Source organism: Tamandua tetradactyla, chromosome 6 (assembly GCF_023851605.1).
Source record: "Tamandua tetradactyla isolate mTamTet1 chromosome 6, mTamTet1.pri, whole genome shotgun sequence".
Lineage (NCBI taxonomy): Eukaryota > Metazoa > Chordata > Mammalia > Pilosa > Myrmecophagidae > Tamandua > Tamandua tetradactyla.
The window spans coordinates 156,771,348-156,790,829 of NC_135332.1; the positions used below are offsets into that span (position 1 = coordinate 156,771,348).

The following is a 19,482-nucleotide window of genomic DNA, read 5'->3' on the forward strand; positions in this document are numbered from 1 at the left end:
TTATGATAATAATGAAAAAGCTTGAAATATCGTAAGAATTACCAAAATGTGACACAGAGACACATTTTTGAAAAAATGATGCCAATAAACCTGCTTGATGCAGAGTAGCCACAAATCATTAATTTATAAAAATCGCAATATCTGCCAAGTACAATAAAGTGACATATGCCTATAATATACCTCGATATATATGATATATCAATATAAAATATAAATATATTTATGTATGGATCTGTGCTCTATTTTCTATAACAATGGTTTATTTTTCTGTCCCTGTATCAACAGAAAAATTGCCATACTCAACTGGTACTCAATTATTAACTAATATTTAATTATGATAGCTAATTAGCATCAGTATCTGTTCAATACCACACCATATACCAGGGATATAGTGGTGCACAAAACAAAAATCTCTGCTGTCTTTTCTATGACACTGGTTTATTTTTCTATCCCTGCATCAACAGAAAAATTACCATATTTAACTGGTATTTAATTGTTATCTAATATTTAATTATGATAACATAATTAGGATTAGCATCTGTCCAATACCATGCCACATACCAGGGATACAGCGGTATACTAAACAAACAAAATCTCTGTCTTCAAGGAGCATATATTTGAGTAAAAAACATAAATAAAATTTGTTCTAAGGAGGAAAAATCAGGTAATGGCACTATTATATGTCAACATGTGAAATTATAAATAAAGAGAGCAGGGAAGAAAATACTGAAAAAGGGGATTTTGAGTAAAATGCTGGGAGAATAAAAGGAAATTTCTAGGCAAAGGGAATACTAAACACAATGGGCCCGATGCCAAAGCAAGATTGATGGCTCAAGGAAAACTTATGGAAGCAGAGCGAATGAGGAGAAGGGTAGTCAGAGGGAAACAAGGAAACGGTCCTCGAAGCCTTAGGGAATTTGATTCCTACTCTGAATGAGAAAAGAAGACCTGGAGAGATCTGAAGAGCTTGCTCAGTCTGTCCAGTCTAACTTCAAGGTCACAGGAATGGGGAGCACATAGCATTCCCACATGCTGGGAAGGAGAAGAGGGCAGGTAGAGGATAGCACGAGTATTTCTCTCAATGAGTATTGTTTCCATCATACTGTACAATCATTTGTGTAATTGTCTTTTATTTTGTTTTCTATTCCTTCAAATTAATCCTGAAGCAACAATTTTCTGATAAATTTACTTAGCAATCAGTAACCTCTGTAAAAAGAAAAAAATTCTCTTGTCCCTATGCTTATCTAAATCTTTAGATTTATAATCACAATTATCATCATCATAAATGTTATCATAAGAACTTGACTTGAAGGAACATATAGAAGCATCATGGGTTTATCACAGAAGGAGATTTTAAGGTAAATTACAGAGTATTCTTTCTCAGATAAACTGGACAGAAATATGAATAATTTTTCCACATTATATTAATCTAAAGGGGTCTTGTTATTTAGGAATAATTTTGAAACCTGCAAAGATTGCAAACAATGCAGTTCAGCCTACAACTTGGAGTTAATGCAGAAAGAACATAATGATTATATTACATGAAAAGTAGTTACATTGGTAAATACTGATTTTTCATTGAATTTTAATTAGGCATTGGAAAGACCTTACCAATCCCGTATTTGTCCTAGCAAAATCTGAAAATGGTAAACAACACTTGCAATACAGGCAAAAAATTCTAGGAAAATGAAAATGGGCAAACACAATGTTAAGCCTAGAAATGATACTTACGTAAGCACTGTGGTACTTCACCACTCCAGGTGCCATTTCCTACACAGGTCAAAACAGCGGGAAAGGATAGTTCATAGCCTGGAGAACAGATGTAGCTAATGCTAAAGCCCCAGTCAAAATTTGTTCCTTCCAGCCTTCCATTAGAGATCTGTGGAGGAGTTGAGCAGGTAACAGCTGCAATTACATTAAAAATGATTAGACACAGCTGTTGAAATATCCTGGGTGTAAAAATAAATAAATATCATTAGAAGAAGCATATGTGCTAATTTAACCTTTTGGAGGACAATATGGTATGACATATTTTATTCTCCCAGTAGCGTCCCTGGAACATCTCTGGAATTAATCCCTCTAGGTTGTAACTCTTTCTTGGCAACATAATGGCTACTGGTTGTCAAAGATTCTCTTACAAATCAGCAAGTTGTCTGACATCCAAGGAAAGGCAAAAAAAGTGGGTGACCTTCTAGCCAGTATATTGTAACTGATAAATCATTGTTTTCATGTAAAGTTACTTTCCAATGACTTTTATACAGAGCTGGGTTGTTTGGCTATATATAGTTTAAGCACTGCATCAAGAAATTTGGGAGTACTGTGATATTTTTGAAAACATAGTCCATGAATCGTATTAAAATATCTAAGATAGTTTCAATACTTTAAAACACGTAGATTCATATGTAAAAACTCACTACTCAGTTTGTGAATGTATATTTAAATGTTTAAACATTTTTAAAATTTGTTTTAAGTTGTCCTTAACCGAAATGGATTGGATAAGGTAACAGAGATGAAGGGAAAAGAAGAAAATGAGAAATACCAAGGTCAAAATTGAGAAATGATGAATGATTGCATTCTGATGGCTAGCAACACTTATGAATAATTTTGTGGGGTTGGTTAACACCATTATCAGAAAAATTAATGAATTTATATAAAAATGTATAAAAGATAAAATGTCTACTTATATATCTTCACATCTTATCTTTATATTTGTAGTGATTTGATTTAGGACACTTACCACCAAGAGGAAAAAGACATTTTTCCCTGGAAGTATTTTCTGTTATATTACAAATCAGGGAGGTATTACATTGTCAATTCAAAATGACTTAGAACAATGAATGAAAGAAAAACCTCAATTATTCAAAATCAAAATTATTATGTAACAATGTAAATTGTCTGATATTGCCTCTACTGTATTCTATAAGTAATCACAGAAATGCTAAAAGTAAAAAAAATACAAATTATGAAAATGTTTCCAATGGGAGAAAACGATAGCACAAAGTAGCAAATCTTTGCCTAAATGGACCAGAAGATTGATTTTAGATAGCATTCTTTGAATCAGTGCTTTCTCCCTTTCTTTAGGAAAAACTTCAGTTCAATAATTCAGGTTGATCATTGTCAAATTATAGAAGATTTTTCTCCCCACACTTAGAATGACTTGATCTGAGTGAATTCGCAAATGAAAATTATGCCTCAATAATGTTGTCTTCTTTTAAATATTTATTAATCGATATAAATAATGATGGAGAGAGCATATCAAATAAATAATATCTTTATTGTTTTGGTTGCTTAAAAGTACACTGTCATACTTACAGTAAGATATATTAGTGAAAATATTTTCAAATCCTACATGTTATAATATATATGGTTTAAAATTAAACTGCAGCAGCCATTCTTCAGTACCCCCACAAAATGAAACTGAATACATAAAACACTTAAAATCTTCATATAAAGAATAAGGGTCTATGAGATGGTTAGCATTTGTATATACTGAAGAAATAATCATACCTCTGCAAGTTGGCATCAATCCACTCCATGTGCCATTAGTTGTACAAGTTCTGATTCTGGAACCATTCAATTCCATTGTATATCCTGGCTGGCACATATAAGAAACATTTTGTCCAACCACATAATCATCTCCATATCTCAGTCCATTGGCTGGTATACCTGGGTCTCCACATCTGATTACTATGAGCATTGGATTACAAGAGCAGATGGTTAATGTGGCAAGTATTAAATGGAGGGGAATAGTAAGCATATGGCAAACTTAATACATAAGAAGGGAAAATTAGTTATCATGTTCATTTTTAATCACAAAACATAGGCATAAACTCTATATTGATAATTCCTGATTTTGATCAGTTGTACTTATTATAGATTCTACACATATGGCTTAGAAACTGTCATTTAGGACCTGAAAAGGCTGGGTTAATATGGTATTATGTTCTAAGGAAATTTGCTGCTATAATTGCTTTCAACCTACATTATATGACTGTGTAGAAGTCATTCTACAGAAGCAAGACCTTTAACTTAATATTCGAAGTCTGTTTTACCATTTATGGCTACTAATCCCCCAATTTATCAGGCTTGCCAGATTGGAAGCCATATTTCCTGCACACCTCCTCTCGACTGAATATTATAGTAGATTTTAATTTAAACAATGCTAAATTCAATAAGAATAAATATATTGAATTAAGTGAAAGAAGGAATGAACTATAAAATGTCAATTTATCATATACAGAACAGGTTACATAATTGCGGGACCGAGGGAAAACGGAAAATGTGGCCTTGGCTAGCGTTGGAGAAATCAATCTCTCCTTTCCACAGGTTCATCACCAACCCATGGCAGAAATGCAACCCCTGATAGATTGCAACCTCTTTGTTTGTTGGGACATACTTGTTACCTGAATTGGAAGTGGCTGAGAAGTCTCCTCCAAGTCACTTGCCAAGCATGCCAAGGCGCTGCTAACCCGGGACAGAGACAGCCACCCCCTTTCTCTGCCTTAAGATGCCAAAAACAGGAAGAATCTTGGCCAGCCACCACATTTGCAGCCAGGCCCTCAAAAGAGGTAAGGCGGAGGTAGACTATGGGCCGTCCTACTGATGTGATGTCATCAACCAGCTGAGATCTGTCCTAGATCAGGGATGACAGGGAGGCCAGGCAGGGCCTAGAGTACCAGGGGCAAAAGGGGCAGGAGGCTCAGACCCATCGTAGGGGGTATAAGGAATCAGGACGGCATGCAAACTGAGGGTCCAAGCCCTCAGCACACGCTCCATCATCCCATAGGGCTTCATTTACAAAGCACAAATTCAAAGATAAAACATTAAGGATTTTAAGATGGAGATCACAAAGCACTGAACCCTGAGCGTGGGACTCTGATAAGCAAAGGGTCCTCTGGAATGCACTGGGCACATGCCTGTGAAGCTGGCCTTGATCCCATCCATAAGACTGCTGTTCATTTACGATGCTACCCAAACAGTTTCAACAAGACATGATAAGCTTCAAAAATAAAAATAACACTAAGTATGGCATTTAAGAATAAAACATAATACACATTATAACAAAGCCACAAAAGTACTAGCTGTCTTGGGGCACCTGATATAAGCATGATTTGGGCAATGACTTGGCTAAAATCTTTCTGCTAGGTTGTAGAAAAATGAAATCAAGATATTTACCTTTTATGCTTTTCTGGAGCTAGAAACCATGTTCCATATTTGCCTTTGACTTTACTGAATCTTTTGGTTCATAAAAGGGTAAATAATTTTACCAGGTAAATCTCAGTAATATACTTTTTGAAAAAGTATATTACTTGAGAGGTCTGGGGTTAAAGACTAAAAATGGAATAAAGCATGAAAGATCTTAACACCTTAAATTGCATTGTATTTATTAACTCTCCATTAAAAATTATGAATGTCAAGATTCCTTTCATATTATCCTAATTTGTTGAACCTACAAAATTTTAAGACCATGAAAAATGGCATTTAAATTAAAGAAAATATTCAGGGCACTCCACCTGACAGTCCTTTGAGCACTTGAGATACTTTACTGAAACCACATTTGTTGTGTTTCTATCTGATTCTTAATTAGAGTTTTGCATATTGGATGATTTTTCTTCCTATGATAATTGATGAGGAAAAGATTTTTTAATGACACAACTTAAGTTAGGTTGGAAATCAAAGAATTCTGCTTATTTACCGAGAATATCTCATTTCTTGTGGTTTAAAAGTTAAAACATATAGAAATGAATAAGTCTTCGATTTGCTTTATTTTATTTTACTTTATATTAATTTCTATTTTTAACTGAATTCTTAATTATGAAGATGCGATTTAAAGGGAACACCTACAAATTATTGTTTTTTATTTCCTGGGTAGGGTTTCACAGATTAGTTTGAACCTTGGCAAGAAAGAACAGCTAACCCAGTCATGAGGCACATGGGCTAAGCAGCAGACACCAAACAAAAGGACAGAGGATTTATTTTACAGATGCACCGAGAGGTCTGCATATTGTGGCTGCATCATGAATTGAAATACCTGGCAACAAAAGCTTTAGAATTTCTTTGGTGGCTTCCTAAGGAAGCAAAGGCCAATGAAAAGGGCAGTTTCCAACAGCAGCAGTCTGTAAACAGCACCTGCTCCCCAAGTCAATTCATTCACTACCAGCTTGTTTTCAGCAATAAAGAGAGGCTTTTGGTCTTTCAGACAAAACCTAGAATAGTAGCTATTTAGGGCTCACCCCTAAAATTCACAGACATCAGTGCATAACAAGGAGTGCTGTGGTTTATTACATGAAATTCTTTTCTATGGTCACCAAAAGCACTAAGCCCACATCACCCGCCCATGCATGCACACACATGACAATAAATACCACGAAGACAGCTCTTTTGTCTCATTTCTGTACTGTTGTATTCTCAGAGCTTAGTCTAGTACATGATACATCACAGGAGATTAAGTAAATATATATTTTTAAGAATAAATGAATGCTTATGTGGATGAATCATTAAATAAATATCTCAAATCCTCAACAATATATGCATTTGTTCTAGGAGTTTAAATTTGTCTTTTGGAGTGGTTTTCTCATGAAGTTTTAAAATGCAGTTAGTACTTGTTTAGCATCATTTATACTAAATCTAAATGGATAGTCTCTACACTGAAAGTAAAATGGATAATTGTGGTAACTGTAGTCAATCTAAGCCACTTCAAACTATTTTTCATTTTCTTACATGTAAGTTATAAAATTCAATTTTAAATAAAATAGGATCATATTTCCTACAGATCTTAAAATTCTTAATATTTGATGTACATTTTTGCATTTTACTACATATAGATTCCCATAACTTATTTTCAATGACATCATAATCCATTAGATAGACAAGTATGCAATATAATTTATTTCACCAACCCACTATTGACTGAGTTTTTCTAGTTACAGATAGTTTGCAGTAACGAACACACTTGCTCAGATTTCATTACACACTTGCTTTATCAGGCTCCTGGGTTCAAGTCCAAAACCAAGTTCTACTTCAGTAGATGAAGTTCCAGAAGGCTAGTCAAACTATTCTCCTATTACTGCTCCTGATTTTATATAGTCTCTGTTTCCAAAAGTTAGTTTCCTTTTCAGATCTCACTAATGGAGAGGTTCTCAACATTTACCTTGGCACTATTGGGTCCAGATAATTCTTTGTTGTAGGGAGGCCTCCTGTCCATTGCAGGATACCTAGCCACATCCCTGTCATCTACCTGCTGGATGCCAAAATTACCTCTCCCCCAATTATGACAATCAAAAATTGTTGACAAATGTCACCTGGGAGACAAAATCACCCTTGGTTGAGAATCACTGCACTAAGGGATAGATTTCACTCCTTGAGATTTAGATTGATCTTTGGCTTCACCTCCCCCAGGTTCATGCTGAAATATCCCTAGCCTTCTTTTGTCTGGCCTCATTTCCCCAACCTATCTGTCTACAACAAACAAACAAACAAATAAAAAACTTGGGAATTCTCAGGCTTGCTTCCAGTAAGGGTCATTTCTTTGCTGGTTATTTGGAACAAAAAGCTTTTGATTCACTTATCACTAAGATCAGATTAATTACGCAATGCCAGGCTCAAATCACCAAGACCTGCTAGATGCAGGGCAACTGGCATTTTGGAAGCAAAATTTCTGGCAGGTTAAAAAAGAAAATCCAGGAAAATTAATGAACATGCTCTTTCTAAACATGAAAGCCAATCCTTTCTCCACTTGATAAGTCCTCTCTTGACTCAAAGTGGGTCCTCATCGCACAGGGAAGCACTGTGTGCTCCGTGTACCAGTGTTGGTTTGGACTGTTAGAGACTGAAATTACAATTAATATCATGAAGTATTTTTGTGCTGACAAAAAAAGACAATTCTTAATGATATTTATTTAGTTTTTAAATCTTTTCTCTCTGTCTGAACATCACAAAAAAGAATTTCACCATTTGAAAAAAAATCAGCTTTGAGCTGCTTGGCATTACAGTAAAATGCTTTTCCTTCCAGCTTGATTTGGTTCCATGAATATTTCTTAACATCTAAAATGCCCCTGCCAAAGTGTTGCATGATATTTGAATGTATGGTCTTGAATTCTTAATATATTCTTTTAGGTACTCATGAGAAAACTAGTGCTTTTGGAGAAGTTAAGCATGCTTGCACTGGCAGTAGATTTGAGAAGGCCTGCTTGGAATTGCTAAAGAATGGAGGTTTGGGAAAAGGGAAGCGTCGCTTTTTGTGGGGCATACTTTAAGACACAGATTAATTAAATGAGCATTTCTCAAATTCATTTATAATCTGAATATGGTTGAATAATAGTAGGTAGAATTTATGTGAGAAAAATTTTAAACTTTTTACCAACATCTCTACTTTTGTCAGAAATGGGTAATGATATTGGAGAGATTACCATTTTTATGAAATTATGTTTATCCTTAAATGCTTCCTAAAACCATTACACTCATAAGGCAAATCACAGCTGACACATCTAAACACAATTGGAATTGGATTATTAAAGAACAGAGATGGACTCTGTGTGTGTGTGTGTGTGTGTGTGTGTGTGTGTGGTGTGTTTGTGTGTATTTTGTCAGCTTGGCAATTAAGCAAATGCAAAGGCATATTTGCAAATTACCCTGGTGGGAAACTCTCTAAGGGCAAAAATGTTTGAAAAGCCAAAGTTCCCTTAGTGTCCTGCTTTGCCGCTGAGAGAATTTACTTACTGGTCTCTTCAGTATCAGGCAAAATGACCAACAATAGCAGGGGTTTTTTTAATGATTTTTTTAACTGAATCAATCCTATCTCCACTATTTTCTTTCTATTACATTTAAATTTTTTTTAAACCAAAAGTAGATTCTTAAAATAAGACCAGGTTAAGTTAAATGATATTATAAATATTGATACTTCTTCTGATTTTCAGAGACACTGTGAGGCTCTAGCTGTCCAAGGACAACTGTGTAACCAAGAAATTAGGATATAAGGGATGATTTTGATTACTGAATCATACTCCTTTTTGCTTTCCTGCAATATTGGAGTAGACAGGGGAATCCCTTAAAGCCCTGAATTATAGTTAAGCTGCCCTGATATTTGAAATGATTATAAAAGCCCTTATCTTGTGCTTTTATCACTGCATTTTGTAGGGTAAGGACCCCAAGGCTGATAAATCAGCCATCAACTAGCCTCAGCCTGGGACATTTATAAAGCATATCACCTAGATTGTGCTATTGAAAGAGAACTTGTCTCCCTTCATTTCGGTAAACACCTTTCCTACTGACGTGATAGCCTGCCTCCCTTCCTTTCAACTTTTGTTCTTCTATTGAAATGATAACGTAACACTGTCTCCTTTTCTGCTTTGAACTTGCTATTCAAAATGACCTTCTCTCCCTTTGCTAAAATCCTTAAAAACCTTGAACCTCTAAACTCCGGCAGACATTTTGGGCTACTAGACCCTCTGCTCTTCTACTACGTACCTAGTAATAAACTCTTTCTCTCTTTGAAACTCCGGTGTCTCAGGAATTGGCTATTGAGCCATATTCTACTCCCAGACACCTCTCTCTTGAAACCTGCCCAGGAGTCTCTGTTTCTCCCTGAAATAAAGCCTGTGTCTGAACTCCTTATCCCTCCTCGTTCCTGGTGAGTTTGCCTTTCTAAAGGCATATTGGCACAAAATCTATTAAAAGCATATTTTTATTTGAGTTTAAACTTATCAGCATGTATAGAGAATAATTAAATTGAATGGGAAATTGTATCCACTTATGTGATACAAATAACTCCTTAGCATAAGCTTTACTGTAATCAGTAAGTCCTTTAAAACACTTTGGTGCCTCAGCTTCCTGGTCTATGAAATGTGAGTCTAGACAATCTCTTCAAATTCCAGAATTATCTAATTTTGTGAATTATATATTTTAATTAACTTTCACTGCTAATTAATGATAAAGAATCTGAAACATTGTTGCTAAATCAGTCAGATCAGCACCGATAGGCATTGTCACTATGTCAAACTCTTAGGGCTTTTTGTTTTGTTTTTTATTTTTCTTTCTTTTATTGGAGGATATTTTTGTCGTTGCTTTTGGTTTGGGTTGAGAGTGGAGCGGTAGAGAGCACTTTTGCCCTAAGAGTTCTCAACTTTTAGTTTAATCGCACGTCATCATTTAAATAAACAACACTTGAAATGACTTAGTCAATAAAATATTTCTTCTTTAAGAACTATCATGAAAGAACACACTATTTACATTTTTGACATGTTATTTGTAATGAGTCTGTCTTGAGCTGAGTGATTTTTCATTTGATTAAAAAAATCCTAAGCAAAAGTGAAGACATTCAATTTTTAATTGAACTTTTAATGCAATGTAATTGTAATGTAATTTTCAGTCACAAAAATAATATATATTTATATATTTACTTTTGGTTTACAAAAATTAGAAAACTCCTATAAGTAAAATATTTACATATCTTTTGTTTATTAACAAATGAAATATTTATCATGGTGAAAGGATATAAATCTGTTACTCTGAAGATTTCTTTTACTCTGAAATAGCCTCATCATTTTACTCTCTTTGACAACTAAATATTGAAAACATACTATATACAAAAATCTATGTGCTATGATATCTACAAAATTGCAAGCCTATCTGCAAGTAGTTTAAAATATTTTATGCAGTCAACTATTTACTCATTCCCTCTTATGTATTAGATTTCATGCTCCACTTGAAAGGTCAATGCATTAAACAGATCCAGTGGCTACTGCCCTATGAAGTTTACAGTTTAAAGGGTAAATCCTATCTTAACAGGATAAAGAGGTTTCCTTTAGTTAAAAGGATGTGAGGAAGAAGTGTCCTGAGAAGGATTTTTGCCAAATGTATCATTTGAACTGATACTTAAAGATGGGTAAGATTTTTAAAGACTCAGATGGAGTGTTATAATAAAGCATGTTGGTTGACTGTTAGATGTTTCAATATTGCAGAAATAAGATATGTTTAAAAGTAAGCAGGAAAATTTTCAATTTCCTTCAAAATGAAGTAACAGGGAAGATTTATCGTTCATCTGAAATGACAATAACAAACAATAAAAGAGGACAAAGTACATGAAACAACAGACTTCAAGATATTGTACACCAGACAACAGAGCATAGTGGTCCTTGAGAGAAAGGAAACAAATTGAGTCCTATGATTGTCTCAGATACTGCCTTAAGTTTCCAGGCTGTGACACAGGGAGGAGGAACCCATACAGAGCACAGAAAACTTCATGAGTTAAGAAGATGGAGCTGAAGTCAAGAGAAAAAAAGCAGAATAGTTTGTGGGGCAGAGTACTAGAGAGGACAGCCATTTACAGAGGTGAACGCTGGAGATCTAAGTGGAGAATCTCTTGAGTATTCAACAGGTAAAGCTGTGGAGAAACTGCCCAAGGTGGATTAGAGTTCACAGTATCTAGTGCTAATAAAGAGCCTGAGCTATTGCCTATTAAGTAGAATTCTATACATAGTTGTGCTGGTTTGAAACTATTATGTACCCCAGAAAAGCCATGTTCTTCTAATCCAATCTTGTGGGAGTAGACCTATTGTTTGGGTGGGACCTCTTCATGAGATTATTTCCATTGAGATGTGACCCCATCCAATTATGGATGGGGCTTTCTGATTAGCTTCTTTTCATGGAGATGTGACTCTACGGTGTATGTCAGCCTGAATCTCTCCATATGTCTAGGAATGACAAGCTTCAATTCCAGCACAAGGCTCAATTTGAGTCATACCTTGCGACTATTGGTTGTGTATCTCATTGAGGAATTGACCTCATTCTATAGGATTCTCAGGGGGAACACTTATACACTGTGCAATAAATGTGACTATCCAATGTCTGCCCATCTAAGCAAGAGTAGTTACAATCTGGTGTGCTGAGGTCTATACTCCTAAAAGCAAACAGCTCAAAGGGAACACATGAAATGTCTCTGCTGACTAGGCCTAGGTCTCTGTCACAAAAAGTACCCTGATCCTTGAGGTTATAGAAAAAGAATACCCTTGTCACCCCCATGGCACAGCCAAGAAGTTAATTCAAATCAGACTTCAGCCCAGGTTACCTAAACCCAATAAATCAGCAACTGCCCTAGGGGAGAACCCTAACCCTGACAAGACTGTTTGAAACTCTATGGAGGAAGAAACTTATAAATATGGATAGAGTAGAGAGGACTACCCTGAAGTATATATAGCCATCCCACCCCACCCCAGCACCCCACCTTACCACCCTAACCATCTCCCACCCAAAAAAACTGGAAGGAAACAAAGACAAAGCAAAGGTCTGCAATTTGACCCCATTGGAAATAAAAAAATCTACTAAAAGAATATATGCAATAGAAAGATAACTGGATACTGATTGGCTTTTGTGTCTCTACAACACAGGATCTAAATTAATTTTTCACATCTGCTGACATGCATCCGTTGTTGACAAACCTTCATGGCCTAGATTGATATAGGGGCTCAAATTACAGTTATACATAATGATCCCTCTCCCACTAAATTTGAATAAGAAATATCCTATAGTTTAGGGGAGTTACCAAAAATAAAATAGAGGGGAAACATTGCTTTTAAAATTTAAATTACTGTGTTGCCTAAGTTCCTTATAGTTATAGTGCTCCTTGCCCTAAAGTAGCCTGCACGGATGTAGGCATGGATGTCCTGAACCAAACTGTAAAAAAATTTAAAAATTAATTATTTGGCACTTACAATCAGCTTTATAAAATAGAATCCCATGGTCTTTACCTTCTGATTAAAATAGTTAATACAGCCCAATATAGATTAAAACAAAGTCTACAAGGTCTACCCGTCACACAATACCAATACTAAAGGAACAGTATCATATTCCTATCATCTTCCCTCTGCGTAGCCCAATTACATCAATACCCAAACTTAACAAAAATGAATGGCACCTAATGGTGGTATATCACACTTTTAAAGCCTTGAAACCCTTGTTATATGCCTCCATAACCAACATTTCTGAAAATACTGATGCTGTCCAATCAGCAACTGAAAAGTATTTTGTTATTTCAGATTTTGCTAATATGTGCTACTCAATGTCTATTACAACACATTCCCAGCAATACTCTCTTCACTTTTGAAGAGAAACAACACTTACGCAATATCTCAAAAGCCTGGTCAAAGCACAAAATTTTTGAGTGCGAGATAATAAATGCAGCCAACTTTCTCCGGGAACACAGGTGTAATATTACTTTGATGATGTCCTCTCTAAGTAGATTTATTTGAGGCTTTTATTTAGCACACACAAAACCTCACAAAGGACTCGCTAAAAGGAATGGTACTAAATGTCTATTTTAGAAAAAAAAAAACAAAGGTCCCAAATTATTACCTCATTTCCAATGTAAGAAATTAGAAAAAGAGAAATTAAACAAAAAATAAGTATAACAAAAGGAAATAATAAATACTAGGGTAGAAATCAATGAAATAGAAAATAGAAAAAAATAGAGAAAATCAATGCAAGCATTAGCTGGATTCCTATGAAAATAAGTAAAATAGACAAGCCAATAGCTATAAATCAGAAAAGAAGTGAGATAATGTGTAAATTATCAATATTAAGAATGAGAGGTGATGTCACTATGGATTCTATAGGTATTAAAAATATGAGAATATTACAAATATTTGCCAATAAATTTAACAATTTAAATGATATAACTTTTTTGTAAACACAAGCTACCAAAACTCATTTAGAAAAATAGAAATAACCAGCATAGTTCTCTAGTTATAAAAGATGCCATATTTGTAGTTTAAAAGCATCAATAAAACAAAAAAAAGGATTTTTTTAAGTTCCAGATAAAAATGGCTTCACTGATGAATTCTACTGGACATTCAAGAAAGAAAATTACGTACTCTACACAAACTGTTGCAGAAAATTGAAGAAAGGGAATACTTTACAACTTATTTGCGTATAATTAACTAAAGATACCATTTTCTGAATTTTTATTTCAGAAAGTATAACAGACTTTCTTACACAATTAACATGATTACTTGAAATATTTTAGCATTACATGAGGTACTCTGATGTGTTTGGCTAAAAATTAATGAAAATAATGTTTTAAAAAATCAACAGTCCATCTTTGTTGGACAAAATCAACAAAAAGTTCACAGACTGATCCTCAGATCACACTTGGGGTACCATTAACACAGATGAATATATTTTAGAAATATATGTATGTTATTTTAGGCCTTGTGACATTTATTTTTCCCAATAAGAGAGTAGGAAATCAAAGCACATTTGTTTTTTTTGTATGCTGTATGGTGGGGTCACATTTCATTAGTTTTCTGTGTGAGTATCCCGTTATTGCAGCATTGTTCATTGAATTTTTGTTTTAGTTTGTTTTGTTTGCTTGTTTGTTTTTGGGAAGTGCATGGACTGGCAATTGAACCTGGGTCTCCTGCATGGCAGGTGAAAATTTTACCACTGAAACCCTTGCACCTCTCCAAAGCATGTATTTTTAAGTTGCTGCCAGAATAGGTAAAAAGAGGAAAACTCCTATTAAAGTCACCCAATTACCTTAAACACCTCTTTTTAAAAATTGCATGACATGTGATGCAATTCTTAATAAATACAAGCAGTCATATTTTCCCAATGGATATATTATTATTGATTAAATACATATTATTTTAGTCTATACATCGGAGTTAATTTATACAAATTTAAGAATTTTAAATAAATATTTTCAAAATTCCCTCAACCGGATTATTTCATTATAATAGAGAATGTCTAAAATGTCATTGTTTTTAACATATCAAGACAGCAAATTAACTACGAGGACTTTATATAATAGTGCAAGAGCTCATAAATAATCAGTACCTTTTTAAAAAATCCTAACTCACTTATTGTTACACTGGCAAAATAAAATTGTATTCTTTGTATTTGTAATTATGGTTAATTATGGTTATGGCTAAGAACTCATTAGTATTCTTAAAATACTGTTAAATTCCATTTATAGCATTGATATTTTATGATCTCTCTTTCCTCGGCAATCACATCTTGATTAGCCAAATGATTCTTTAAAGCTACCAGTGTATGCTTTAACTATAACACTACCACCATTTTCTAATCTGAAAGACAATACAATCAAAATTCCTTACAAAGTTATTAATTTCAACACAAAAATATATATACTTAGAAGTATTTTTCATATACATAGTAATATTTTTTTAAACTATCACAAAGAAACATACTTGTGCAGTTTGGTAAATGTCCAGACCATGTTCCGTTGGCTGTGCACTGCCTAACTGTAGGTCCAGAAAGGACATAGCCTTCCATACAGGAATAAATGACTGAACTAGAAAATGTTGTGCCGTCAATCCGAAAGACTTTCCCATTGGCTGTTGTTCCTGGGTTACCACACTGCACAGCTGCAAAACAAAATGGTTAAGAGGGTATACTTTAAAAATGCAATGAGAGATCCTCTTACATAAAGTTGATGCCTAAATTATCGTTCCAAATTACTCAAAGGAGTATACAATCCTCTAAAGTAAGCATTGAACTATCTTTCATAAGTGGTTGAAATATAAAATGAATTTATGATTTGTATTATATGCAAATCATACAGTAACTCATTATTAGACTATTTTTGGTAGCTTCGATAAAAACTTTACAAAGTGATTATGAAAAGAATCGCCTTTGGGTGCCACAAAATTTTTAAGAAGGATTATAAGAGACTTCATCTAAAAAGTAACATGTAAAATTAGATTTGCAGCAATAATGAGCTGCAACAAAGATTTATTTTATACATAATTCCAAAAGGAAAGATATAAAATATACAATTTAAATAGTATAGCATCCAAGCAAAATTTTATTTATAGAAATATATAACTGATATGCATTAAAACTTTATAATCTCTATTTCTGGATCAAGGAGTACCAAAAACAAATTGGGGGAAAACTATGTAGCTAAATTTTACTGATGGCTTTCATTAATTTTTTTTTTTTTTTTTTTTTTGGCATGGGCAGGCATCTCTGGCATGGCAGGCAAGAAATCTGCCTGCTGAGCTACTGTGACCCGCCCGATTAATTTTTGACATATTTGAAATTAAATGGCACACATTTATCACAGATGCTTTCTTATAACTAATGAATTATATATTATGTTTAACTATTTCGTGAATACCATGTTAATTTTAAAAATATATTAAATGTAACCCTATATCAAATATAACAGTACATTTGGTTGGAAGATAAGGCATTTAGTATTTTACAGAATTTAAGACTTATCTTTATGAATATCAAGTGTAATTATAGTTTTACAACAGCCATGCATATCCATAACTTCCTGCATCTTAAATATTCCAGTTTGCCTTCCATTTGTAGTGGAACTGTATGTGTGAGTATTGTATGTATGTAGCAAGAAACGTACACATTTTATGCACATACATAAAGTGCTTTTGTCAATTGAGAAGTTTTTGAGTCAGATGCTTTATACAAAAGTGTATTTTATGTGTTTACCCTCCGCTCTTTTATTGCTACAGGTAATTCTTATTTTAAATCAAGGTGCAATTTTTTCTTTTTATCAAATAAGTATTCATTCTTAAAAAGTAATATGTAAATAAATAAATGAAAGCATATGGAAGAAAATACAACTATTATAAATTCACTACTAGGAGATCATAACTCATAAAATATTTGAACACACACACAAACACATATATTTGAATGTGTGCCATTTAAGAGTTTCTTACAAGGATATACATTTTTTCTTTCATTGAATGCAAATACAATTCCTGCATTCATTTCAGGAAGTTGGTAGGCACAGATAATGTAATACTGAAATTCATAATCATATCATGATACTGTTTTATAATTCTATTACTTTTATGAATATCTTTCTATCATAAAACTTATTAATTGGATGCTTTACCATTTTGCGCAGATGCAAAACATACCTAACCAGTCCCCTGTAGATAAATGTTAATTTAATTTGGTTTTGTTTTTCTAAAATTTTTGGTTATAATATACTCTATACAACTCTGTACATTGGTCATATTTTAAAGATAAATTTATGAAAATCAAGTTTCTGGATCAGTTTACATTATTAAGAAATATTTGTAAGTTTTAGTTTTGAAGTATGTTATCAGGGATCCACCAAGCTATTATAATGACATACATTTGTGCCAATGATGTAAAAGATTGCTTATTTTCACATTTCCGGTCCCAAAGTATGTCATCTTTAAAAAAATTGCTTATCAAATATTGCTGTATTTTAAATTTGCATTCCTATATTTATTAGTGAAAATAAGATATTTTAACACATTTTTTTAAAATTTTTTATTTCTACATGTGCTTTATCCATCACATTCTAGTAAAGTTTTTATATTCTACTTTATATTACTAAAGTAATATGACATTATACAATAGTTGATATAAAGCAAAGAGAATGAAAATACTTCTAATTTCACCTATCCTATTCTATTATTATTTCTGTATCTTCCTTTCACATGTCCTCTGAAATGAGTACCATCTTCCTTAGTTTTAAAAGAGTGCATATTATTTTATCTTATTTTATAACTCAATTTGATTTACTTTTGCTCAAATTGCTTCATGCCCTTTATTCTAATATGTTATTGACTCTATACAATTAGATCATGTAAACATAACATTGCTTATATAAAATTTTCCTAGTGTTGCCTGATTTTTCCAATTATTTCTCCCTATAAACAAAATACAGAATTTTCATGAATGCAGATTTTCCTTAATATTTGAACTTTTGAGGAAAAATAATCCCCAAAAGTGTTTTTAACAAATCAAAGATATAGATATTAAATGACTGTTGAAGCATTTTGCTGTTATTTCTCGAAGTATTAAGATGATTAAAATAAACCTCTAGAAATATTTTAAAGTTCTATTTTCACTGTACCCACACCAGAAATACATATTATCATTTAAAAAACAGTTAGAACATGATGCCTGTTTTAAAACATATTTTTCTGATCAGTAGTTATGGAATTTTTATAAATTGCACTTTTATTTTTATATTTTCTGTTCATATACTTTGCCTATTCATCTACTAGAATCTCACTTTTTATGATTTGTGTGAGCTCCATATTTCTCATATATGAGAAAATTATTAATTCTGTTATATTTGCTCAAATTCATAGATCTCTACGAATTGTTCTATGGGAGTTATCTCATTTATAAAATGCATATAATTTGTATAACATCAAGGAAGTTTCATAAATACTTTTACAAGTTCAGTTTTTATGCTAAAATCATGGGGAAAAGAGCAATTTAAATCACAAGGGTAATTTACTGGTAATGTTTCATTTCCTAGACAGTCATAAATGTGTTAAATACCGTAACAGAGTCGGTTAGAACAATTACAATTTGACACAAACACCCAGACTTTTTTCAATTCAGATGAATAGCAACTGTACTCTATAAAGTTCTTATTTATAGTTAGGCATTTTTTCTACATATTTTCCATTTCTACAAACTTGGAAAGTAAAACAGGTCTTGATACTTGATCAGTAATGTTGGTATAACATTATCTACAATATAGAGCACTCTAGTAAGGAAAATAAACCTTTTGAACAAATATTTTTCACGCTTTTTATACAGATGTTTGTTAGGCTGTGAACTGTGTTTATATATAAATAACTGAGTAGAAATATTTCCTATTATTATTATTACTTATCACAGCTCATTTAGATGGTGGTGCCAGTAAAGCTGGAATCTACCACTTTTAGTCCACAATTGGGGACAGGGGAACTGGGAGGAGAAATGCCCTTCCTTAGTAGTACCTAGTTAATTTGGATATTAAATTCCACTACTCTCAATATATTTAGTTTTTGCTTAAGAATTACCTTTACATTCAGGCTGCCGTCCAGTCCAACTGCCATTCGCTAAACATGTTCTTTCTTCTGAGCCATGAAGATTATAGCCGGTATCACAGGCAAAACGGACAGTGCTTTTGGTTCTGAAATCACTTTCCTGTCTAGAACCATGCCCCGGGGTACCTGGATCCCCACACGTCCCAGTAGCATCACCTGCAGTTCAGTACAATTAAAGTTAATTAATTTCAATAAACATTTATTATGTCCATGATTAGGCTGAACATTCTTGTAGCCATTTGTTTTTGTGCATGCTGTATTTAACATGATGAGCTAACTGTGGGTAAAATTGTAATTTATGTTTCCCATCTGACTCCAGTCATAAGAAGAAAAAGCCTAAATGAAAAAGTAAATGGTTGCAGAATACGGTGTTATTTTCCTTATCAGTGAAATTTGGAGACAGTAAATAAGTTAAGAATATTTCATGGGTATTTCCAGAATATACTTAATAATCGATCTATTTGATAATTTATAACTGATAGAACTATAGACTCAAATGACAACTAAGACTTGAAAAATTGGTTTTGATAATCTACATTTTTCCTTCTCTGAATCTTCGAATTACTGATAATCTTATAAACAGACAAAAAACCCATCATGTCCTAGGAAGTGTAAATGTTACAAAAAAGTA

At 33.3% G+C, this 19,482-nt stretch overlaps 1 protein-coding gene across 1 annotated transcript in view; it reads right to left on the bottom strand.

The window, feature by feature from the left end:
- CSMD3 (CUB and Sushi multiple domains 3) overlaps positions 1–19,482 on the bottom strand; it is a 1,056,828-nt gene that overhangs the window by 28,916 nt on the left and 1,008,430 nt on the right. Inside the window, exons 58-61 of the mRNA XM_077163312.1 lie at positions 18,825–19,007; positions 15,204–15,380; positions 3,508–3,687; positions 1,732–1,905 (exon numbers count right to left, since the gene is read on the bottom strand). Of these exons, the coding sequence (XP_077019427.1) occupies positions 1,732–1,905; positions 3,508–3,687; positions 15,204–15,380; positions 18,825–19,007 (714 nt within the window). The remainder of the gene's footprint in view (positions 1–1,731; positions 1,906–3,507; positions 3,688–15,203; positions 15,381–18,824; positions 19,008–19,482) is intronic.